The 21,321-nt window shown below is 47.8% G+C and overlaps 1 protein-coding gene across 13 annotated transcripts in view; it reads left to right on the forward strand.

Moving 5' to 3' along the window:
* The window catches only part of CELF4 (CUGBP Elav-like family member 4), a 996,171-nt gene that overhangs the window by 846,642 nt on the left and 128,208 nt on the right, over positions 1–21,321 (forward strand). For all 13 annotated transcript variants that reach the window (XM_075932760.1, XM_075932759.1, XM_075932762.1 and 10 more), the window contains one exon: positions 5,869–6,016. In XM_075932760.1, the coding sequence (XP_075788875.1) occupies positions 5,869–6,016 (148 nt within the window). The remainder of the gene's footprint in view (positions 1–5,868; positions 6,017–21,321) is intronic.

The following is a 21,321-nucleotide window of genomic DNA, read 5'->3' on the forward strand; positions in this document are numbered from 1 at the left end:
GTGTGTTCAGTCTCCTCTGGGAGATTACTTTGCCCATAGTAATTCACTGGGCAGAGGAAAGGTTTCAACTGGCATAAGAGGAAGCCATCACTGGATTGAAATCACAGGAACTGCTTAACAGCAGCCAGCAACACTGTAAAATGGCTCAGGATAGGAAGTGAGGAGGAACCATGCAGGAAATTTAAGTTATCGTTCATTATTGTTACTATTTATTTGCATAGTCACAGGAACTAGGAGCTCCAGTCATGGCCCAAACCTGCATTGTGCCAGGCGCTGTACAAACATGGAACAGACACCCTTTGCCCCACAGAGCATAGCCCAAGTATAAGACAAAGGACAAGGCCTGCTGAGCCTCTGGTAGGCATCAGAGCAATGGAGAGTTTCCAGGACAGATTTGAAGGTAGACAGTGGGTTAGTTTTGTGGGTGTTAAGGGGCAGCCTTTCCCAAGTTTGAGGGGCAGGCCTGGGGGAGCTTTCCTAGCTTTGCTGCAGTGCTGTCGATACCCAGAGCGCACTGGAGTAAGGGGCTGTGTAGGAACCTGACTCTCGGAAGTGTGAGCTTGCGTGAATTGAAGTGGAAGCCAAGGTTCCTAGGACCTCTGCATCTCTGGAGCCATCAATTATCCAGGAGCCTTGGCGTTTCCGATCCCAAGTAGCATTTCATTGGGACCATCTGCCAATGAAACAATTGCTAGCAGCAGTTTTTGCCAGAATTTCCCATACAGAGGGAAATTTCAACATTTCGACTTTGTCTTCCGACATGAACCTTTTATTTTTCCATTTTTTTCTATGGAAGGGACATTCCTGCTGTCCCCGTCTTCCGATCGGAGCATGTCACAATCTTCAGTGCATTTCTCCTCCCGGCTACCCTCTAGAGGCAGGGCAAGGTTATAGTCTCCATCACATAGGTAGGAAACTAAGGCACAGAGGGTATGTCTACACTAGCCCCCTAGCTCGAACTAGGGAGACTAATGTAGGCATTTGAAGTTGAAAATCAAGCCTGGGATTTAAATATGGAATGAGGTTCCATATGGAATGAGGTTTAACAGGTAATTTGAACCAGGGCTTTATTTCGAACTACCAGGTCCCTGCCGCCTGTAGATACGGGCAGTTAGTCCGGACTTGTAAATTTCAAAAAATGGCGACCGGCCAGGAAGATGCAAATCAAGCGCGGGATATTTAAATCCCGGGCTTGATTTGCAACTTCGAATGCCTACATTAGCCTCCCTAGTTCGAACTAGGGAGGCTAGTGTAGACATACCCAGAGAGACTTAGGCCTTGTCTGCACTTAAAATTCAGATTGACCTTGCTATGTGGCTCTCAGGGCTGTGAAAAATGTCGGGGCTACCTCTGTAGTCATGGGTAGGACTACAGAAGAAGCCTTTTGCCTCTCAAAGAGATGGATTACCTACCCCAGTGTCTGTATCGGCCATGTTTGCACAACTGCATTGCCACAGTGTGCAGACATTGCATTAAGTGACTTGCCCAAGATCACACTGGCCATCTGTGGCATTGCAGAAATGCGATCGCAGCCCTTCTGAGTACTAGATGAGGGCTTCAACCACTGGACCACCCTACATCTCTAAGTCTGAGTTCAATGTAACCAGCTCTGTTCCCATTCTACACCACCACCACTGCAGCCGTGCAGACACTGTTACATGACCATGCCACTACAATCGGTGGGAGCTTACGATGTCCATGGGGTATTTAACCATAATCGGCAGGTGAGGAGCCCCTCAGTGTTCACACGAGTGCAGAGAGGAAAATGCCATTTGTGTCTGTGGACAGGTGTAACAGGGATAGAATAATAATAGTATGCTGCAAAATTCTACATGCCTCAGCCTTGCACTGTATCATGCCACTGCACATGCATTTCCCACTGCGCATGTGTGAGCCTGTTGACAAGCCAAGAGCAAGTCAGGAGATCATTTTGAACCCCCATAATGTTTGAAAGAACTGTGAACAGCTCTTGGACGTGTCAGGAATTGCAACAAGAGGTTACATCCTACAGTCAGTTCGTTGTAGCACGGAATGTGCTGTTCTCAAACAACTAACATGCAGCATGCATAACAGGGATTGTGGTTGAAACAGAGTGACTCGTCATTGCATTATGGTAGCAGCAAGATTGTCATTGGTCTAAAAGTTGGACAATCCAGATAAAACGAAGGAAGGATCATGGTCTCCATTTTACAGATGGGGAACTGAGACCCAATGGGGTTAAATGACTTGACCAAGGTCATTTATGGTGTGTGTGGCAGAGTTCCAGTGTAGAGAGTGACTGCATAGTCACAGTCCATTGTCTTAACCAGGATTATGAGCAAATATTATTATACCTCCCTCATAGGTCACCAGTAGTATAAGAACCAGAAACCTTCGGCACCAAAACAAAAGAGGAGACTAAGGGGGTATATGAGGGAGGCCTATAAAATCAAGACAGGTATGGAGAAAGTGAATAAGGAAAAGTTATGTACTTGTTCCCATAACATAAGAACTAGGGGTCATCAACTGAAATTAATAGGTAACAGGTTTAAAATAAACAAAAGGAAGTTGTTGTTTTTTCACACAGCACATAGTCAACCTGTGGAACTCCTTGCCAGAGGACGTTGTGAAGACCAGGACTTTAACAAGGTTCAAAAACTAGATACATTCATGGAAGGTAGATCCATCAATACTTATTAGCCAGGATGAGTAGGAATGGTGTCCCCAGCTTCTGTTTGTCAGAGGCTGGGAATAGGTGACAGGAGAGGGATCATTTGAGGATTCCTTGTTCTGTTCACTCCTTCTGAGGCACCTAACATTGGCCACTGTGGGCAGACAGGACACTGGGCTAGATGGACCTTTGGTCTGTCCCAGTCTGGCCGTTCCTATGTTCTTAAAGCTGTATCATTCAAGGAGACAATTTAGCCCCAGGAGGCGGTAGACTGGTAGCTTCTCTGCAGATGAACCACTGCAAACACTTTACACACATGTCACAAAAAGTATTCCCAGCTCTGACATACTTCGGAGACCTAATGGGAACATCTAATGCAGCCGGCGAGAGTCAACCTAGACTCAGCTCCCCTCCAGCCCTTGAGAGGCTCCTTACCTCTGAGAAATATTAATTTGAACAGCAGTATTAAGCAGAGCCTGGACCTCAGCCATCACTTACATAACCAGCCATGGAGCAAGCTCTGTCCTCAGCCAGCCAAAAGTATAAATATCCAGCCTGGAAAATGAGCTATGGGTCAGTAGACACCCAAAGGTAAAGTCAATCCATGTTTAAAGATGGATGCGTTCCCTCTCCCTCTCTCACTTTATTGGAGTACTTAATAAAATCACCTGTTCAGCGCCTGATCTGGAGAATAAATCCAATTGATGCCGACTAACAAATTTGCTCCTTAAAGGGGACTGGCATTGTGCTGCAATATAAAAACCTTGTCTAATCATTCCATCAGTAATTACAAAGAAGAATAAATCACTAATTAAAATGTGAAAGTGTTTTACGCAGTATATAATAAGGAAGAGTAATTAACAATCAAAAGGGAAGCCTTCACCTGGGCCCTGAGATGCAAGAAATAATAATATTCAGGTCTCAGACAGCACTTTTACTCCATAGATCCCAGGCACTTTGACTGAGGCAGGAAAGTGTCATTCTCTCCATTGTACAGCAGAGGAAACTAAGGCACGGAGACTTGAAATGGCTTGTCAAGGTCACACAGGAGAGCTGGGACTGCTTAGCTGCTAGGTCACAGTTTATCCGCTGGATAAGGCTGCCTCTGCATTTGAACGCTGGGAACACACTTTCATCATTGAGAAGTGATCGCTATTATATTTTTAGGATTATGGTTAATTTAGCAGCGACTTAATTGTTAAATTTACCAATAAACAATAAGGGCCGGATTAAGACATGCTGAGAGCCTAAGCAATTTCAAGTGTAAAAGGCCCCATCACATTACCCAAAAATAAAAGTGTATTATTCTAACAGAAAGGACAATGAAAATACAGATTGAACCTCTCCAGTCGGACTCTCTCAGGACCTAACTGGTTCTGGACCCCAAGAGTTCAATATTGTCTAGGAGCATTATTAACACTTCCACTGCTGACTGGGCCTTAGAAGATATTTAGGGGTAAATTAAAGCTAAATAACAGCACAGAACACTGAGAGCCAAGACTGGTGGCTGGAAACAAACTTTATGGGACCATAGGAAACTTGGCCACACCCATAAATGGACGTCCTGCTAACTAACATCATGCCAGATCACGGATGTTTCCGGACTAAAGAGTTCTGGATTAGAGAGGTTCCACCTGTAGAAATAATAAAGTTTTCTACTTTCATATATACTGGTATATTGGTGAGGATGCAACTAAAATCTAGAAATTTTTTTTGTATTAAAGCTTCCCTTGCAATGGCTTTGAAAGGGTCCTTCCTTTCCAATGCGGAGTTGTATGGCCAATGTGCTAAACTACATCATCAGAGTGTGACGTTTTGCTAGACTAGGCAAGAAAAGAGCAAGCTGAGTCAGGAGGGCCTCCCATAGCTCTGCAGAGAGTAAAGCAGAGAGATATTGCTAAATACAAGAGGCCTGGATTTGCCCTGCCCGGCCCCTGGTGTTCTCATTTACACCTGTGAAGAGTGAAAGTAAAATGCTGCCCAAATCAAAATTCTCCTCTTAAGTCACCTGAATGGTAGAAATTGACATGCATTTTTCCGCTCCCGCGCCTTAAGAGAACATGAACAGCGCAAGGGGAGACCCAGCTCATTGTGAGAATCAATGACTAGACCTGGTTGGGAACTTGTGTTTCCATCCCGTGGGGAATTCTGTCCTGTTGGGGGCCAAAATCATTCCAAATCAGAGCGCAAAGCCAACATGTCCCACAAAACGAAAATCTGAATAACGACTTGGGGCCATTGAAAAATGACATTTCAATAATATTTTGTTTTGACTTTATCACTTTGATTCAGTTTGTTTAGACTTGTATATTAAATGAAAATATTACCTATAACGTATGTTTCATAGGTAATATTAACTGTCATGCATATGCTAGAATATTAAATACAAATCACATAGGAGTCTAAACAAAATGAATCAAAATTGGTAAGCCAAAGCCCTATCAAAAATTCATCTGAATTGACAGGTTGCCATGATATATTTCTATTTCAATTAGACTGAGTGTTTCAATGGAAAACTGGCTTATCACAAAATTTTTGATCAGCTCCAATGATGACCATGTAAATTCTTACCTATTGGCAGACAGACAGCTAGATAGATTCAGGGGATGTATAGTGATAGATAGATAGATAGATAGATAGATAGATAGATAGATAGATAGATAGATAGATAGATAGATAGATAGATAGATAGATAGATAGATAGATAGATAGATAGATAGATAGATAGATAGATAGATAGATGTTTCCTTTAAAATGACTGGGTCATGGCGGCAGAGTGAACGAGTGGTGGAACAGAGACTACAATGCTTTACTCCCCATCCTGTGGTTTTCCTAGGTCATACATGTACTTCACTGACTTAGGACCAATGAACATTTTCCCATCTTATGCCTGTAGCAAGGTGTGTCCCATCCATGGCCCACAGATACTGGTTGAAAACCTTCAAATTGGGTTGTCTGGTGTGTTGCTGATGGCGTTTTTAAGGCTTTGGACAAAGGGAAGTGTAGCACAGAGCCAGGCGGGTGACAGAGAGAACCCCTCAGACCAAAAAGGAGCAACGCCACAGGTAGCACTGGCTGATGGACAGTCAGGCGGGTCTGATGGAAAAGCTGGTAGGATAGAGAAACCCACGTGCCCGGTTTGTGACCGTAACGTCTCCTCTCCGGAGTTGCCCGGCTGGTGAACGCGTGATATTTTTTCCCTGTTCTCTTTGTTCCAGCTGATGCAGCAGCAGGCAGCGATCATGGCATCCGTGGCGCAAGGGGGCTACCTGAATCCCATGGCGGCCTTCGCAGCAGCCCAGATGCAGCAGATGGCGGCGCTGAACATGAACGGCCTCGCTGCTGCTCCCATGACACCCACCTCAGGTAAGGAGCCAGCAGGGCAGCACCAAACCCAGGTGGCACAGAAAGAGTTGGGGGCCGAGGGATGGGGGAGGGGTTCCCAGGCAAAGTTGGCCATCCTAGAGAGCAGAGAGACACATGGGCCCAGAGGGTAGCTGGAAAGTCATTCTCCACAGAAAGGCCTGATTATCCTGTGGGCCGCAGGGAATCACCCTGTCAACTCACAGGGCTTGACAGGGTTGTAAATTCGCTTCAAGACAGAGTCGATTAGGGATCGCTGTTTTTATTAATCTCACTACGTCACTACTGTTAATACTGCCAGATGGTTATACAGCTACTGCAAAGTGGCTAATCAACAAGCACAGGCAGAACAGTGCATAAGAAAGCAACAGGCACTTGGCACTTACCGTATTTTAGCGCATATAACCCGCGGGTTATATGCATTTTTACGAACCCCACACTCTCCCCTCCCCACGGGGTATACTCGGGTTCTGGGGATACAATATTTTTTTACTCACCTGGTGAGTTGCTGAGGAGCCGCCAGCCTCCAGCCTCCGGATGGGGGAGTACTTATCCCCCTGGTTCCTGCGCGGCTGCAGGAAGGGGCAGGGGAGAGAGAGTTCATCCCCCAGTTTCTGCGCAGCTGCAGGAACCAGGGGGATGAGCACTCCCCCGCCCGGAGGCTGGAAGCTGGCGGCTGCATGGGAACCGGGGTGGTTAGTGCCCACAGGAACTGGGGCCTTTAGGCTGGCTAATTCCACCCCCATACCCTCCCCCAGCACCGTAAATTAGCTAATATACCCCGGCACAGTTTGAAAGAAAAGTCTTGTATACCCTGCAGGTTATACTCGCGCACTGGGTATACAAGATTTTTTGTTTACTCAATTCGGAAAAACCACAGGGTATATTCACTAAAATACGGTACACCCCTTCAGTCTGTGGGGAGTCCCATTCCTGTCACCTCGCGCCAAGCCACAGTGGACATGGCTCCAGCTGGAGGAATCCTGGGCACCCTCCAAGGTCTAGGTCCCTGGTGAGACTCACTGGCACAGGACTCCCAGTGATCTTATACTTTAGCTGTTTACCGAGTGTCCACAAGCTGGCCCAATGCCACTCTCAGCGTTCCCACAGGGCTGGGAACCAAGGTCATGTTATTTATCCCATATGCAGTTCTTAGCTAGCAAGCATAGGGAGTTGTGGTTGATGAAGCCCATCTAATAAAGAACTCCTGGTACCTTCACCAGCAGGGCTCATGGCTGGCCTAGAGGAATACAAATGTAACCCCTGCATACCTACATATGGTTTTTTATGTGATACACCCCTCTCAGCTCCACCGAAAGCTGAGGTAAATGAGAAAGGGTGGCATCACTCTCAGGTCTGGAGTTGCAGTCAATTCTGAACTTGCCCACATTTTTGCGCACGCTCCCCTAGAGGGAGCCCAGAGCCACAGGTGTTTGGTTCTGGAGCTGAGGTCTCTACTGCTGAGGGAGAGGAGATGGGAGGCATCGATTTGAGGCCCTGCTCTGCCAGGAAAGTCCAAGGCACCTTTGTCAGGCCGTAGGCAAGGAGCCGTCCTCTTGCTCAGCTGGCGCTGCTGCTTCTCTTTGAAGTTGTCAGGGACGACCCACCACAGAAGCTCTGACCGCAGGAACCACAGCAGGCTGGGTTTGGCCTGGCTCAACGGAAGCCAGGAGCAGTGCCAGCACCTGGGGTAAACGGGGAAAAACCAGAGAAAAGACCCCACATTCCCTGCTCCGCTGTGTTCCAGGAGACTGGACGGGTAAAAAAATATGCCAAAGGGCAGCACGCATTAGCAGGGGAGGTCTGACAACAAAGGAGACAGCACAGGAAGCTGGCAATAGTCAAGGGCGACCATTTTTCAAAGAAAGGGAACGAAGGCAGCTGGCCCCATCCTGAGCAGCACTGAGCACTTTTCATTTCCCGTTGATTTTAGCAGGTGATCTAGGGAATCAGTGCCTCTGAGAAGCAGGCTGCTGGTTTAGGTGGGCTTAGATACCTGTAGCTAAGTGTGAAAATATTGGCCTCAAGCTTTTTCTGTGCCTCAGTTCCCTAGACGTGTGAATGGAGCTCAGACTCAGTGTGGTTGTCCGGGGGTGTTGTGAGTCTGGATTCATGTTTGTAAAAGGCGTCAGGGGAGAGATGCTATCGATAGGGTAGGGTGTGCTAGGAGAGAGAGCTATCCAGAGGCGAAGGGAAATGGAGGGGCACATGAAGGAGCTGAAGGAGCGGAGTGAGATGAGAGCAAATGGGGAGGGTGCTAGTACAGGGATTATATCGCACACTGTTCCATGGAGGGAACAGTCTGGGGAGACTGGGGCCAGTTCATAATCTCTTAAACAGCTCTCCCCATGGAACCGCTTCCTCTGGGAAATCAGTTATCCCTGGTCTTCTCTCCCTCAGGTCTGGGCTGCAACTGCCCTGACTCTGGTGCTGCAGCTTCTTGTGTAGTCGTTCCTGTCCTCTGATAGGCTGGTTTCTTCCCAACCCCTCTAGCTGACCTGGAGGACTTCTCTATGGCCCTTTCTAGCCGCAGGGACTGGTCTACCCCATTATAGGCTGTGAGTAGTAGAAAGAGGGGGTGAGCAGAAAGGGGACAGGAGGGGCATGACCTACTTTGTGCTGAGTGCATCAGCCTTACATTGAGGGCGTCAGGTGGAGCAGAATCAAAGGATCGAAAAAACTGGAATCTAGATTTCACGCACGCATCGGTGTGAAACCGCTTCTCTGTGGAGGTGGGTGAGGCTCATCTCTGGGTAAAACTTTTCCTTTCCAAAGTGCTGAATAAATGTTAGCCAATCCAGTCTCATGACACCTACCTAGGGGAAGAAGGGGAAACTGAGGCAGAGAATTTAAGGGGTAAATGGAGGCTTTCAGTTGCACCCATATTAAGCAGGAAGTGTGCAAGGATGCTGCTGCAGAGGCTTGCTACCTAGCAGAAAGTCTGGCTAGGTCAGTCACAGTTCTCATGAGGCTTTTTTGAAGCATGTGGTATAAAAAAAATGGACTTGCCCAAGTCCATTCAACAGTGCCCACCATGTTCCCGCAATCTCTGTGTGCGCTTGTAAAGGCCATTCTTGCATCTTTTTTTAATTTGACTTCAAAATCGCCCTCTTCATTTTTTTTTAAATGCCCCACGAACCTTGCTCCATCCTCTGTCCCAGAGTTGGATCTGAATTAGGAAGGCAATTAAGTTCAGTTGAGGCAGGAGGCTACAAAAAGGTGTCCGTTGGAGCTTGTCTAAGCTATGGTTTTAAACAGGGTCCGACTGAGTGACACCGGTGTGAAAAGGCTTGTGTTTCCACAATAGCCTGCCACCCCCCATTTATTAGGCATTCTGGACGTCACTTTTAGGCTAGCGTCTGAATCTGGCATTTTGCCTCTGCTCACTGCTCCGCCACTCTCCTTGTGATGCTGGTTCTGGCCTCGTTAGGATGCCGAAGCAAAACTTCAAGGGCAACTTGCGTAACTCACAAAGCTGCTCTCTTTGCTGGTCTGCCTGTCCCCACCACATCTCATCAGAAACTTCTCTTCCCACCCGGGCACAAAAATCCCATGCAATCAGCAGCACAGCACAGCTTCCTGGCATCATACCAAGAAGTTTCCTTCAAAGGCTGGAGACATTGGCCTTTGACCAACTCGCCAGGCAGCAGAGAGACAGGGAACCTCACTGAGGTCTCCAGAAGGAGGGTGCACAGACCAGATTGTGAAATCAGAAGGTGTTTGGGGGACTTGGCTTTGTGTCCATAGACTTACAAGACTGGAGGGGGCCCAGAGGTCAGCGAGTCCAGCCAACCCCAACACCCAATCTCATTCATAAAGTTTCCAAACTCCATCTTAAAACTGGTTTGATTGCTTGCCCCCATTGCCCCTACTGTGAGTCACTTCCAGAACCTCATTCTTCTGATGGTTAGAAACTTTCTTCTAACCCCCAGCTGTCATTTACCCAAGTGGCCAGTTTATGCCCTTTGGTTTTGGGCCAACAAGGTCCTTTGTCTCTTTCTCCCCTGGTATTTACCCAGGATGTATTTATGATAGACAATCAGAGCCCCTTCTTTTTGCTAGGCTAATCAAGCTACAGTCTTTGTCTCCTGATGTCTGATAGGCCCATCTCCATCACCCTGATTTTCCTATTAGCCCTTTTCTGCATCTGTTCCAGTCTGCATTTGTCTTTCCAGACATCGCTGGTGGGAGATCAGCAGTCTCCCTTTGCCTCCTTGCAAATGATCATTATCCAGAAAAGATCTGCTTGGGAATTAGGGTACGTCTAAACTACATGGCTCCGTCGACGGAGCCACGTAGATTTGTTTTTTTGGCAAAGGGAAATGAAGCCGCGATTTAAATAATTGCGGCTTCATTTAAATTTACATGGCTGCCGCGCTGAGCCGACAAACAGCTGATCAGCTGTTTGTCGGCTCAGCGCGCTAGTCTGGACGTTCCCCTGCCGACATGAAAGCCTTTTATCGACATCCCCTGTAAACCTCATCCTACGAGGCATAAGGAGGATGTCGATAAAGGGCTTTCAGGTCGGCGCGGAGCATCCAGACTAGCGCGCTGAGCCAAACAGCTGATCAGCTGTTTGTTGGCTCAGCGCGGCAGCCATGTAAATTTAAATGAAGCCGCGATTATTTAAATCGCGGCTTCATTTCCCTTTGCCTATCTGTCTAATCTACATGCCTCCATCGACGGAGGCATGTAGTCTAGACACACCTTACATTCCCTGGAAAGTTTGGAGGGAAGTGACACCGGTTTTGTTTGGACTGTAATATTCAGGAGGGTTGTTTTTCAATGAAATTAAAATTTTCATTTTAATTCAACTTGATTTGAATCAAAATGTTTGTGTTGTTGTTTCCACTCCCTTTTTCCTCCCCTCTCCCTGGAAAAAAAGAAGGGGGAAAGGAAACTGAAATCTGAATAGCTTTCATTTCGATTTGAATCAAATTGATTCAAAATTATTTCTTTTTTCATTTTGAGGAAAAATCTGATCATTCTGACCTGTACCCAACTGGAGAGAAAGACTTGTCCACTGATTAGGCCACAGCCCTAGACCTTGAAAGACCAACATTCAATTCCCTGCTTTTTCACAAGCTTCCTGCATGAGTTTGGGATGTCACTTGTGCCTCAGTTTTCCATCTGTACAATGGGCACACTACCACTGTCCTCCTCTGAAGGAATGAGGAAACTATACATTAAAGATTAAGAGGTGCTCAGATATTTTGGTAATGGCAGCCGGATAAAGTATCTAGATAGACCCAAAAAATGCTCAAAGGGATTTTGATAGCATTTGAAAAGCCACTTTTAAATGTAAACTTTTGACCATCTCTCACTCTAACAGGGCTAGTCACAGGCATGGTAGCTTGCAAGATGCCCTGATTCATAGAGGCATCATCCTCAGATGGCATTTCCTCTGCCAGCTGCCATATTGGCCTAGTGTATTCACAGCAATTACAGCCAGGGGAACATGCTGACTGGAATGTGCCCTGAGAGCTTCAGCTTTTATTAGCCAAAGCTTTTATGTTTTCAAAAATACCAACAGCCTTCAGCTCCCATTGACTTCCACGAACACTGCAGGTGCGGTTTGAAATCTAGGCCAAAGTGTAGGATCTGTTTAATGTTCTCTGGGGCTACGTCTACACTGGCCCTTTTCCGGAAAAGCTTTTCCAGAATAAGGACTTATGCCCGAGCGGGAACAGCGTAGGGTTTCCGGAATAGCGGCTGATTTTGTACAGTAGAGCATCGTTGCTTTTCCGGAAATTCAAGGGCCAGTGTAGACAGCTCGCAGCTTATTCCGGAAAAGCGGTTGATTTTCCGGAATAAGTGGCCCAGTGTAGACACAGCCCAGGGCTTTCCTGGGGGGGGAGGGGGGGAGAGAAAGGGGCAAGTAGAGGGAGGTGAGGACAACCAGGAGGGTTGGGAATTCCCTTTTTCTACCCAGTAACTTGGACACCAACACCCCGCTCATGAGCGCCCCTTTGTGGCCGAGGGTGAGTGTAGACGAGCTCCTCCACTCTGACTCTGATTGGAGGTATCCCAGAGGGCCTTTCTGCTCAGTCACATAAGAACGGCCAGACGGGGTCAGACCAAAGGCCCATCTAGCCCAGTGTGCTGATTGCCCACAGTGGCCAGTGCCAGGTGCCCCAGAGGGAGTCAACAGAACAGGGACCCTCACGTGATCCCTCCCGTCACCCATTTCCACGTGATCCCTCCCGTCACCCATTTCCAGCTAGAGACACCATTTCTACCTGGGACCAGGCTTCTTCTTACCCACCTTTTTTGCAGCTGCTAGGGGTTTAGGGAGTCTGGCCACTCCTCTGTGAGTAGAAATTACCCACTGAGTATCACTGCTGTCCACTGCTACCTCACTCCCTGGTCCACTTCCTCAAGAAGCTGCTCCATCCAGCCCTCTCGGGGCTTTGAGGTCAAGTTCTCACTGCATCCTGTCCAAAGTTCTGAAATTTGTTGTCATCCATCAGGGCTGGTCTCCAGCCGCTAGGTTTCAACCAGGTCTGAAGTCCAGCTCACACTCAGAGCTGCCTGAGGTGCCACTGTCTTCCCAGTCCATCCCTGAACCTGACTGAGGAAAGCTCCAGTGAGGAACTGGTAGGCCCTAGCCCAGCAGTTTCTTTTATACCAGCTTGCTGGGCCCTGATTGGCTGCAGCAGAAGCAGCCACTCTAGTTTGCCAGGAGGACCTCTCTTCTGCTCTTTTCTCTGCAGCAGGGTGCAGCAAGGCCACCAGCCTCCAGCAGGGGGCTTAGGGCCTAGTCTACCCTGTCACAAAACTGGTGTACCAATTCCCCTGCAGAAAAGGCCCTGGGGGTTACAGTGGATGAGAAGCTGGATATGAGTCAACAGGGCGCCCTTGTAGCCAAGAAAGCTAATGGCATATTAGGGTGCATTAGGAGGAGCATTGCCAGCAGATCCAGAGATGTCATTATTCCCCTTTATTCGGCTCTGGTGAGGCTACATCTAGAATATTGTGTCCAGTTCTGGGTGCCCCATTATAAAAATGATGTGGACGCCTTGGAGAGGGTCCAGCGGAGAGCAACCAAAATTATTAGGGGGCTGGAGTGCATGATCTATGAGGAGAGACTGAAGGATTTGGGTTTGTTTAGTCTGCAGAAGAGAAGAGTGAGGGGGGATTTGATAGCAGCTTTCAACTCCCTGAAGGGAGGTTCCAAAGAGGATGGAGAGAGGCTGTTCTCAGTAGTGACGGATGGCAGAACAAGGAGCAATGGTCTCCAATTACAGTGGGGGAGGTCTAGGTTGGAGATTAGGAAAAACTATTTCCCTAGGCAGGTGGGAAGTGCTGGGATGGGTTCCCTAGGGAGGTGGTGGAATCTCCATCCCTAGAGGTTTATAACTCTCAGCTTGACAAAGCCCTGGCTGGATTGATTGAGTTGGGATTGATCCTGCCTAGGGCAGGGGGCTGGACTTGATGACTTTCTGAGGTCTCTTCCAGCTCTATGATTCTATGATTCTATCTCCAAGGCACCAAGCAATCCGGCACTGCCCTGAAAGCACTGCACAAAGGATTCTGGGATGCACCCAAATCTGAACAACTGATCGGCAAGGGCCGAGGCGAGGAAGCCCCGCCCTGATCCGACACCACGGGAAAGCTGGGGCTGCCGGTGGGCTAGCTAGGCTTCAGAATGACGTGGGGTGACTAGGCCATAGCACGGCCTCCAAGCAGCAGCCTGTCCTGGTGTGAGCTGGCCTGTTAAAAGGCATGAGGGCTTAGCTGCACCTGTTTTGGAAGTCCTCTAACGAGGAGTTATGGGACCTACATCCTGGCTGGCCTGCTGGGGGATTAAAATTGGGGAGAGACGTGAGGCAGCTGGAGGCTGGTAGTGGTCGGTGAGTCTGTGCCCCCTTCCTGGCTGGAGCATGACAGGGCGTGCTGTTTAAGAGGCTATGCTAGGGTGTGCAATCTCGGAAGAAGGGAGAAGACAAGAGACCTAAGTCACCTCAGCATTTGTCTGCCAAACTTCCTGGGCCTTTGAGGATCCACTGGCTCCCACAAGCCCTCACCTCTCCATCTGGGGACAACGCCAGCAAGTATTGATTCAGCCTTCTTACCTATCTCTCCCCTTTCTTCTCTTGTTATAGAAAAAAAAATCTCCTTCCACGCTGGCTTATGGAAAACTGAGGAAATGCTTGACTTAGAAATCTTACCCCCTGCATTTCAAACGATATGTTTACACAACGGTAAATATCTAAACAACGCCTCGATGGAGCTACTGCAAATCCAAATAGAAAAGTGGCTTAATGATAACTGGACCCGTTAAACCCGCTGCTGACAAGATTATCATATTTGCATTAGCTAGATTTGTTTTGTGTTGGCGGGAGAAGGGAGAGTGTGAAGGCGCAAACGCCTGGAATTCAAATGCTTTCAGGGCCAGAAAAGCTTTGAGTCCATCCAGTGGGGTGCAAGTGGTCCAGACACAAAAGAACACAGGCTCTTTTGAATATCAATAAGGCTTGGAGATTAATGAGTTTTGCAACTTAGGTGTGTAATTACCAATATAACAGTCAAATGCTTGGGCTGCCATGATACATAGTATATGAAGTACATCCCTACACCACCTCACTCCAAGCAACTGGAATGTTGTAAGCCGTTGAGAAGATATTTCCAACTGTGGTGGCTAATCCGCGGTGGTGTTACTGCAAGTTTCACACTGAATATGTGTCTCCATTCATGAAAACCCTATAAAACCATTCATAGAACCCTATAGAACCATTCATAGAACCCTATAGAACCATTCATAGAATCATAGAAACAGAGGGCTGCAAGATGTCTCAAGATGTCATCAAGTCCAGCCCCTTGGACTGAGGCATGACCAAGAAAACCTAGGCCATCTCATGAAACTGTCCGTTCATGAATACCAATTCATATTCCTTTGTGAAAAACCTAGCTTTGGAAATATCCCTATGCACTAACACAGCATTATGTATCCGGCACAAAACTTGACAATCGGAAATGCAGGGAATGAATTTTTCCTCCCTGAAGGTAGTCAAGTTGCCAGGACCTACCACATGCATTATCTGTGTGGCTGTCATTATTAGTAGGGTCTGGGCAGCGTGGGGAACTGTTGTACCCGTTTAGATGGAATAATTTGGCCCATAGACTCAAAAGTGTTCACATGATGCTGAAGTTGTCTGACATTAAGCAGTTTTAAACTAGATTTGTGGGTCGGTACATGAAGATCTCAGTCTGCTTAGAACGATGGAAAATACCCCATTAAACATCCTTTTAACTTTTTCTTAGAGATACAGAAAAGTAGACGAAACAGTTAATGCATTTGAAATATAAAGTATTAAGGAAGGCTTTCTTTTTAACATCATCCCTTGTTCCTTTTCTCTTTAGCCGGAGAGAGTCTATAAAGGCAAAATCTCTTGTTTGACAGTCTGTTAGATGTTTGCAGTGTTGTTGTAGCTGTGTTGGTCCCAGGATATTAGAGACGAGGTGGATGAGGTAATATCTTTTATTGGACTAACGTCTGTTGGTGAAAGAGACAAGCTTTTGTACTGCACAGAGCGCTGCAGAAGATCGCCATGTAAGCTCGAAAGCTTGTCTCTTTCATCAGCAGAAGTTGGTCCAATAAAAGATATCTCCCCCGCCTCGTCTGTCTCATCTCTTAGAGGATAATACCTGCCTTTTTGGCAAAAAAAAGAGAAAAAGTGAGTTGAGTTGAGCAGGAGCAATGTTGTAGCTGTCTTTTTTCAATCCTGCTTCCAAGAAGACAATGCAAGGCAAACACGAAAAGGGAAAGAAGAGAACATCAAAGAGAGAAAATTCAACTTCTGTCTCTGGTGTTGGCTTTCATTTGAAACCTCAGGGCTTGTCTCCCCTTACCGGGAGACTGACGCTGCAGAGATTAATCTTATGGAGTTTGATTTAGTGGGTCTAGGAAGGATCTGCTAAATCAACCGCTGATCATGCCCCTGTCAACTCTGGCACTCCAAAGGGTTGAGAGGAGTAAAGGAAGTTGACGGGAGATTTTCTCCCGTCAACTTCCCGCCGGGGGATGCTGCAGAAATTTGACCTAAGGTACGTCAACTCCCACTACGCTATTCATGTAGCTGGAGCTGCGAATCTTAGGTCAGCTTTCTCTCCTAGTGTAGGCCTGGCCTCACTCCTAAAAAATGCGGGTGCACCATGTGGTCTTCTTAGCCATTCAGAGGCCTGGCAAACTTGTACCAATATTGGGCTTAGGGCATTGCATTTAACTTCCTCTTTCTGATCCTAGGCTTACAGCACTGTTGCAAAATCTACAGTCTTGACAGCTATGCCAGACTCTTATTAGAGAGAGGGCAAAAGGAGGCTAAGAGAAAAGAAGGAGAAGGAAAAGGTCATTCAGGAAGTGGGGCTGACAAAGCATCAAATGCCAGGTTGTGCTCAGGATTCAGCTGCAGCCGGTGGAGGGGATATTATCATCTGAGTCTCTCTCCCGCCTGGTCTGGTTATGTCCATGTTCAGGATTAGGATGAAGAAGGGCTGGTGTCCTGGGTGATGGTGGGAATGGCAGCCAGAAAATTTCTCAGCAGCTCTAATTATCCTCATTTATTATCTGCATTATGGCTACTGTGCAGACACATAATCCTGACGCACACAGGTTACAGTCTGAATAGACCAGGCAGACAAAAGCTGGGGAGGAAAACAGAGACGTACCTCTAGCCATCTGCTGCAGTGCTGGGCAGCCTGTGGGCCACATACGACCCATGTGAGCCCCACGAGACATTTTCTTTACCGCTGCCCACACAAAGGCTACCTCCAGACTGCATCCCTCTGTCGGCAGAGGGATGTAAATCAAACACTTCAAAAGTGCAAATGAGCCCGGGATTTAAATATCCCGGGCTTAATTTGCATACTCACGTTCAGGCACCGTGCCAATCACTTGCCCTTTCGAAAGCGAACATAAAGTCTAGCCGCAGCTCTGCCGACAGTGGGGAGCTCTTTCGGCAGATCCTGTACTCCTGTACTCCTCCTAACCCTAACCCTAACCCTAACCCTAACTCCTTATTTTTTGAGGAGTACAGGATCTGCCGAAAAAGCTCCACACTGTCTGGCTAGACTTTACTTTCACTTTCGAAAGGGTGCATGACCGGCACAGCGCCCGAACGTGAGTATGCAAATTAAGCCCGGGATATTTAAATCCCGGGCTCATTTGCACTTTCGACATGCCTAATCTACATCCCTCTGTCGGCAGAGGGGTGTAGTTTAGACACACCCAAAGAGTTGCGGATTCTGCTGGGGTTTTGTCCATGTCGCTTTTTTCCCCAGCGATATTACAAAAATACGCTCCCTCTGCATCTAATCAAAGCGCTGCTACGGTTCAGTCGGCAGCCCCTGCAAATTCTAGGTACACCAGCGCTATTAGGAAACCTATCCTACCCCCGGAGACTGTCTTGGTTATGACAATCTTCTGGCCCACCGAGATGAAAAAGGGCCACTCACGCAGCCTAGTCATGGATCTACTGCCGTATGCGCCCCTCCATCCAGTTTTCTCTCTGCAGTGTAGAAAATTCGGTAGCAGTGCTCCATCTTGATCCAACTGGCCTTGGACTGTATGTGACTTCCAAGCCACCCCTGGATCACTGTGCTGTACAGAATTTGCCATGTATTCCTCCCTCCACCCCAACCTTTCTATGGTGTGTTCCATGTGGGTACATCTAGACTACATGGCTCCGTCAACGGAGCCATGTAGATTTGTTTGTTCGGCAAAGGGAAATGAAGCCGCAATTTAAATAATTGCGGCTTCATTTAAATTTAAATGGCTGCCCCGCTCTGCCGATCAGCTGTTTGTCGGCAGATCGGGGCAGTCTGGACGCTCCCCTGTCGACATGAAAGCCCTTTATCGACCTCCCCAGTAAACCTCATCCTACGAGGCATAACAGGGAGGTCGATAAAGGGCTTTCAGGTCGACAGGGGAGCGCCCAGACTAGCGCGCTGAGCCAACAAACAGCTGATCAGCTGTTTGTCAGCTCAGCGCGGCAGCCATTTAAATTTAAATGAAGCCGCGATTATTTAAATCACGGCTTCATTTCCCTTTGCCGATCAGCCTAATGTACATGGCTCCATCGATGGAGCCATGTAGTTTAGACACACCCTGTGAGTTTTGTCTCACTCACTGCACTTGTGTAATCACAGCAAAATAGATCCAAAGGTAGGACCAGCTCCTCAGCGGGTGTAAAGTGGTTCCCTCCCACTTTCATCCGTGGCACCTCGCCGACTTACTCCAGCTACGGATCCCGCCCCACTGGGTTTCTGCAAAAGGAAATGAAAGAATTGAGGGGAATAAACCTCCAAAAAAAAATCCGCCTGCAATTTTAGGGAATACAGATGACATGTCCTATGCAAATAGAAAAGTGATCAGTAAAAGTGACTGAAATACTAACTAGCCTCTGTGACATTCAGCCTGGTGATGTGCGCAAAGGGTATTGGCCTTGCACCTCACGATGTCACCTCTTGCTCCCTGGGCCCGCCTAGGGCATAGAGGGAATTTCTCCAGGGCAGCACCGTTGGCCACAAAGGGGAAGCGGCAACGTGTCTGGTCTGGGCCGCAGGAAGGCACTGAAATAGCATCCACTGTGACTGAGCGAAGGCTTTGTGTCTGCACACCAGCTGACATGAGAGGAGGGCATTTCCCGAGTATATCTGCTCTCTTCAGGCCTCGAGCCACTGAGGCACGGGTGGACATGGCTGCAGTTAAGCGGGGGGGTGCGGGCATTGTTGGATCAGGCCCAATGGACTATTTTGAGCAATGTTTGCCTGTGATAAACGCCTTGCATTGCCAGAGACATAGGGAAAATGATGCCCTGGGCAAACTTCTGTTTTGGGGCCCCTGATCCCTGTGAGCCTAGCACCTCCCATTTCCCCTGGCACCCATGGGCTCCCCAAGCCTTTCACCCCATCCTGTGCCCCCTTTACCACCCCTGCATTGTTCCCCAACCTCTGCACAGTGCCCCCTTCATCCCAACCCCAGCACCTTCCTCCCACCTGTACCCCCACCCTGCACTTCCAACGTGGCCCACCACACTGCCCCTCTGCCCAGTACCTTCCACCCCCTTTTCTCAGCAAAACCCACGCCCGCCTGCCGCTCACCCTCTGGCTATGGTGCCCTAGGCATGGGCCCTGTTTGCCCAGCCCTACGACCAGCCCTGATGTGCCCCATAGGAGCAAGTGATCGAGGAATTCATTCACTTAAACAAAGCACCGTTTTCACACGCCCAGCAAGGGAGGGAGAAACACAGCTTGTTCCTGGAGAGAAAGCCCGACTCAGTGTCCATTCAGCTCCGGAGAAGGCTCCCTTGCCCCTGGGAAGCATCTTGAAAATACTTTGCACCTGGACAAGCGGATCCTTTCCAGAAGCGAAAGGCAAATTGCTCTTCAGAAATATTTCCAGCTAGAAGATTTACCTGCCATTGCTTGGGTCATTCAAGGCATGAGGCTGGAGATGTGGGTGTGCAGGAGCCAGGGCTGGGGTGTAAGGAGGGGTTCAGGGCAGGGGTTGTCGGGGGGGTGCAGGAGTCAAGGTTGCAAGGTGAGGAGGGGCTCAGGGAAGGGGTGTGGATGCAGGGGTCACAGAAGGGGATGGGGGATCAGGGCAAGGGTGGGGGACAGGAGTCAGGGTATGGGGGAGGGAGATGTGTGTTAAGCCTCTTACATGCCATTAGGGCTCAGGTGTAGGGATGGGGGGTCCAGTGACTGCTCCCCAACTCAAGCCCAGAGCAGCAGGGCCTGCAGAGCCTGATGGCTGGCTGCTCCTCAGGGCCAAACCAGGGCAGCTGGGGTCATGCTGCCTGGCCACCCACTGCTCCCTGTGGCCAGCCCAGGGTGACAGGGAGCTGCCGGCTGCTCCCCAGGGACTAGCCAGAGTGACAGAGTCCATGCTACCCAGTTGCTGGCTGCTCTCCAAGGCTGGGCGCTTGCTGCCCCCTTGTGGTCATTTGGGTGTATAACTGTCCCTGCTATCACAGCCCTCCCTTTCCTGTTTGTGAGAAGCAAGCCCATTCCAGGCACATGCCTCCGTTTTTCCTCCCACCCTTTGTGGGTCATGTCTATGTATTCTTGGTCTGTGCTGTGCCTGGCACCTCGGTGCCCAGTCTCAGCTGAGACCTCTAAGCACTGCCTTAATAAAATACAGGGAAAATTAGATTCTGTTAGAGCTACTTATTCCCATTTACTGCTGTGTAAGACCATCTACACTGGTGCAAATTGCATGTAGCATGTGAGTTAAAGCCTCTTACATGCCATTAGAGTCAATGGCCTAATTCAAATATAATATATTTAATAAAAATTTGGGCTTTCAAGTGATTAAAAAAATTATTCACACTTAATTGCACAATTAATTGCTCTCTTAAACAATAATTGAATGCCATTCATTAACTATTTTGGATGCTTTCTACATGTTCAAGTATACTGATTTCAATTACAGTACAGAATACAAAATGTAGCATACTCAGTTTATATTTATTTGTATGGCAAATATTTATACTATAAACATAAAAGAAACAATATTTTTCAATTCACCTAATACAACTACTGCAATGCAATCTCTTTAGCATGAAAATTGAATTTACAAATTTAGAATTATGTACCCAAAAATCCTGCATTAACAAATAAAACAACATAAAACTTTGGAGCCTACAAGTCTACTCAGTCCTACTTCATATTCAGTCAATCACTCAGACAAACAAGTGGTTACAAGTTGCAGGAGATAATGCTGCCCAATCCTTGTTTACAATGTCACCTGAAAGCGAGAGACGGCATTCACGTGGCACTGCTGTAGCTGGTGTCACAAGATGTTTATGTGACAGAGGCTAAGCATTCATATGTTCCTTCATGCTTCAGCCACCATCCCTGAGGACATGCATGCATGCTGATGATAGGTTCTGCTCAATAACGATCCAAAGCAGAGCTGACCAGAGCATCTTCATTTTCATCATCTGTGCCATAAGCCACCAGCAGGTTGATTTTCTTTCATGGTGGTTTGGGTTCTATAGTCTCCATGTCAGAGTATTGCTCTTTTAAGTCTGCTGAAAACGTGCTCCAGACCACATCCCTTTCAGATTTTGGATGGTACTTGAGAATCTTACACTGTGGGTCACATGCTGTAGCTATTTTAAGAAATCTCACATTCACTCTTTCTTTGCATTTTGTAATCTCTGCTGTGAAAGTGTTCTTAAAATGAGCCACATGTGCTAGGTCATCATCTGAGACTGCTATAACATGAAATATATGTCAGAATGCAGGTTAAACAGAACAGCAGACATATAGTTCTCCCCCTGAGGAGTTCAGTCACAAATTTA

This window comes from Pelodiscus sinensis, chromosome 6, assembly GCF_049634645.1.
Source record: "Pelodiscus sinensis isolate JC-2024 chromosome 6, ASM4963464v1, whole genome shotgun sequence".
NCBI lineage: Eukaryota > Metazoa > Chordata > Testudines > Trionychidae > Pelodiscus > Pelodiscus sinensis.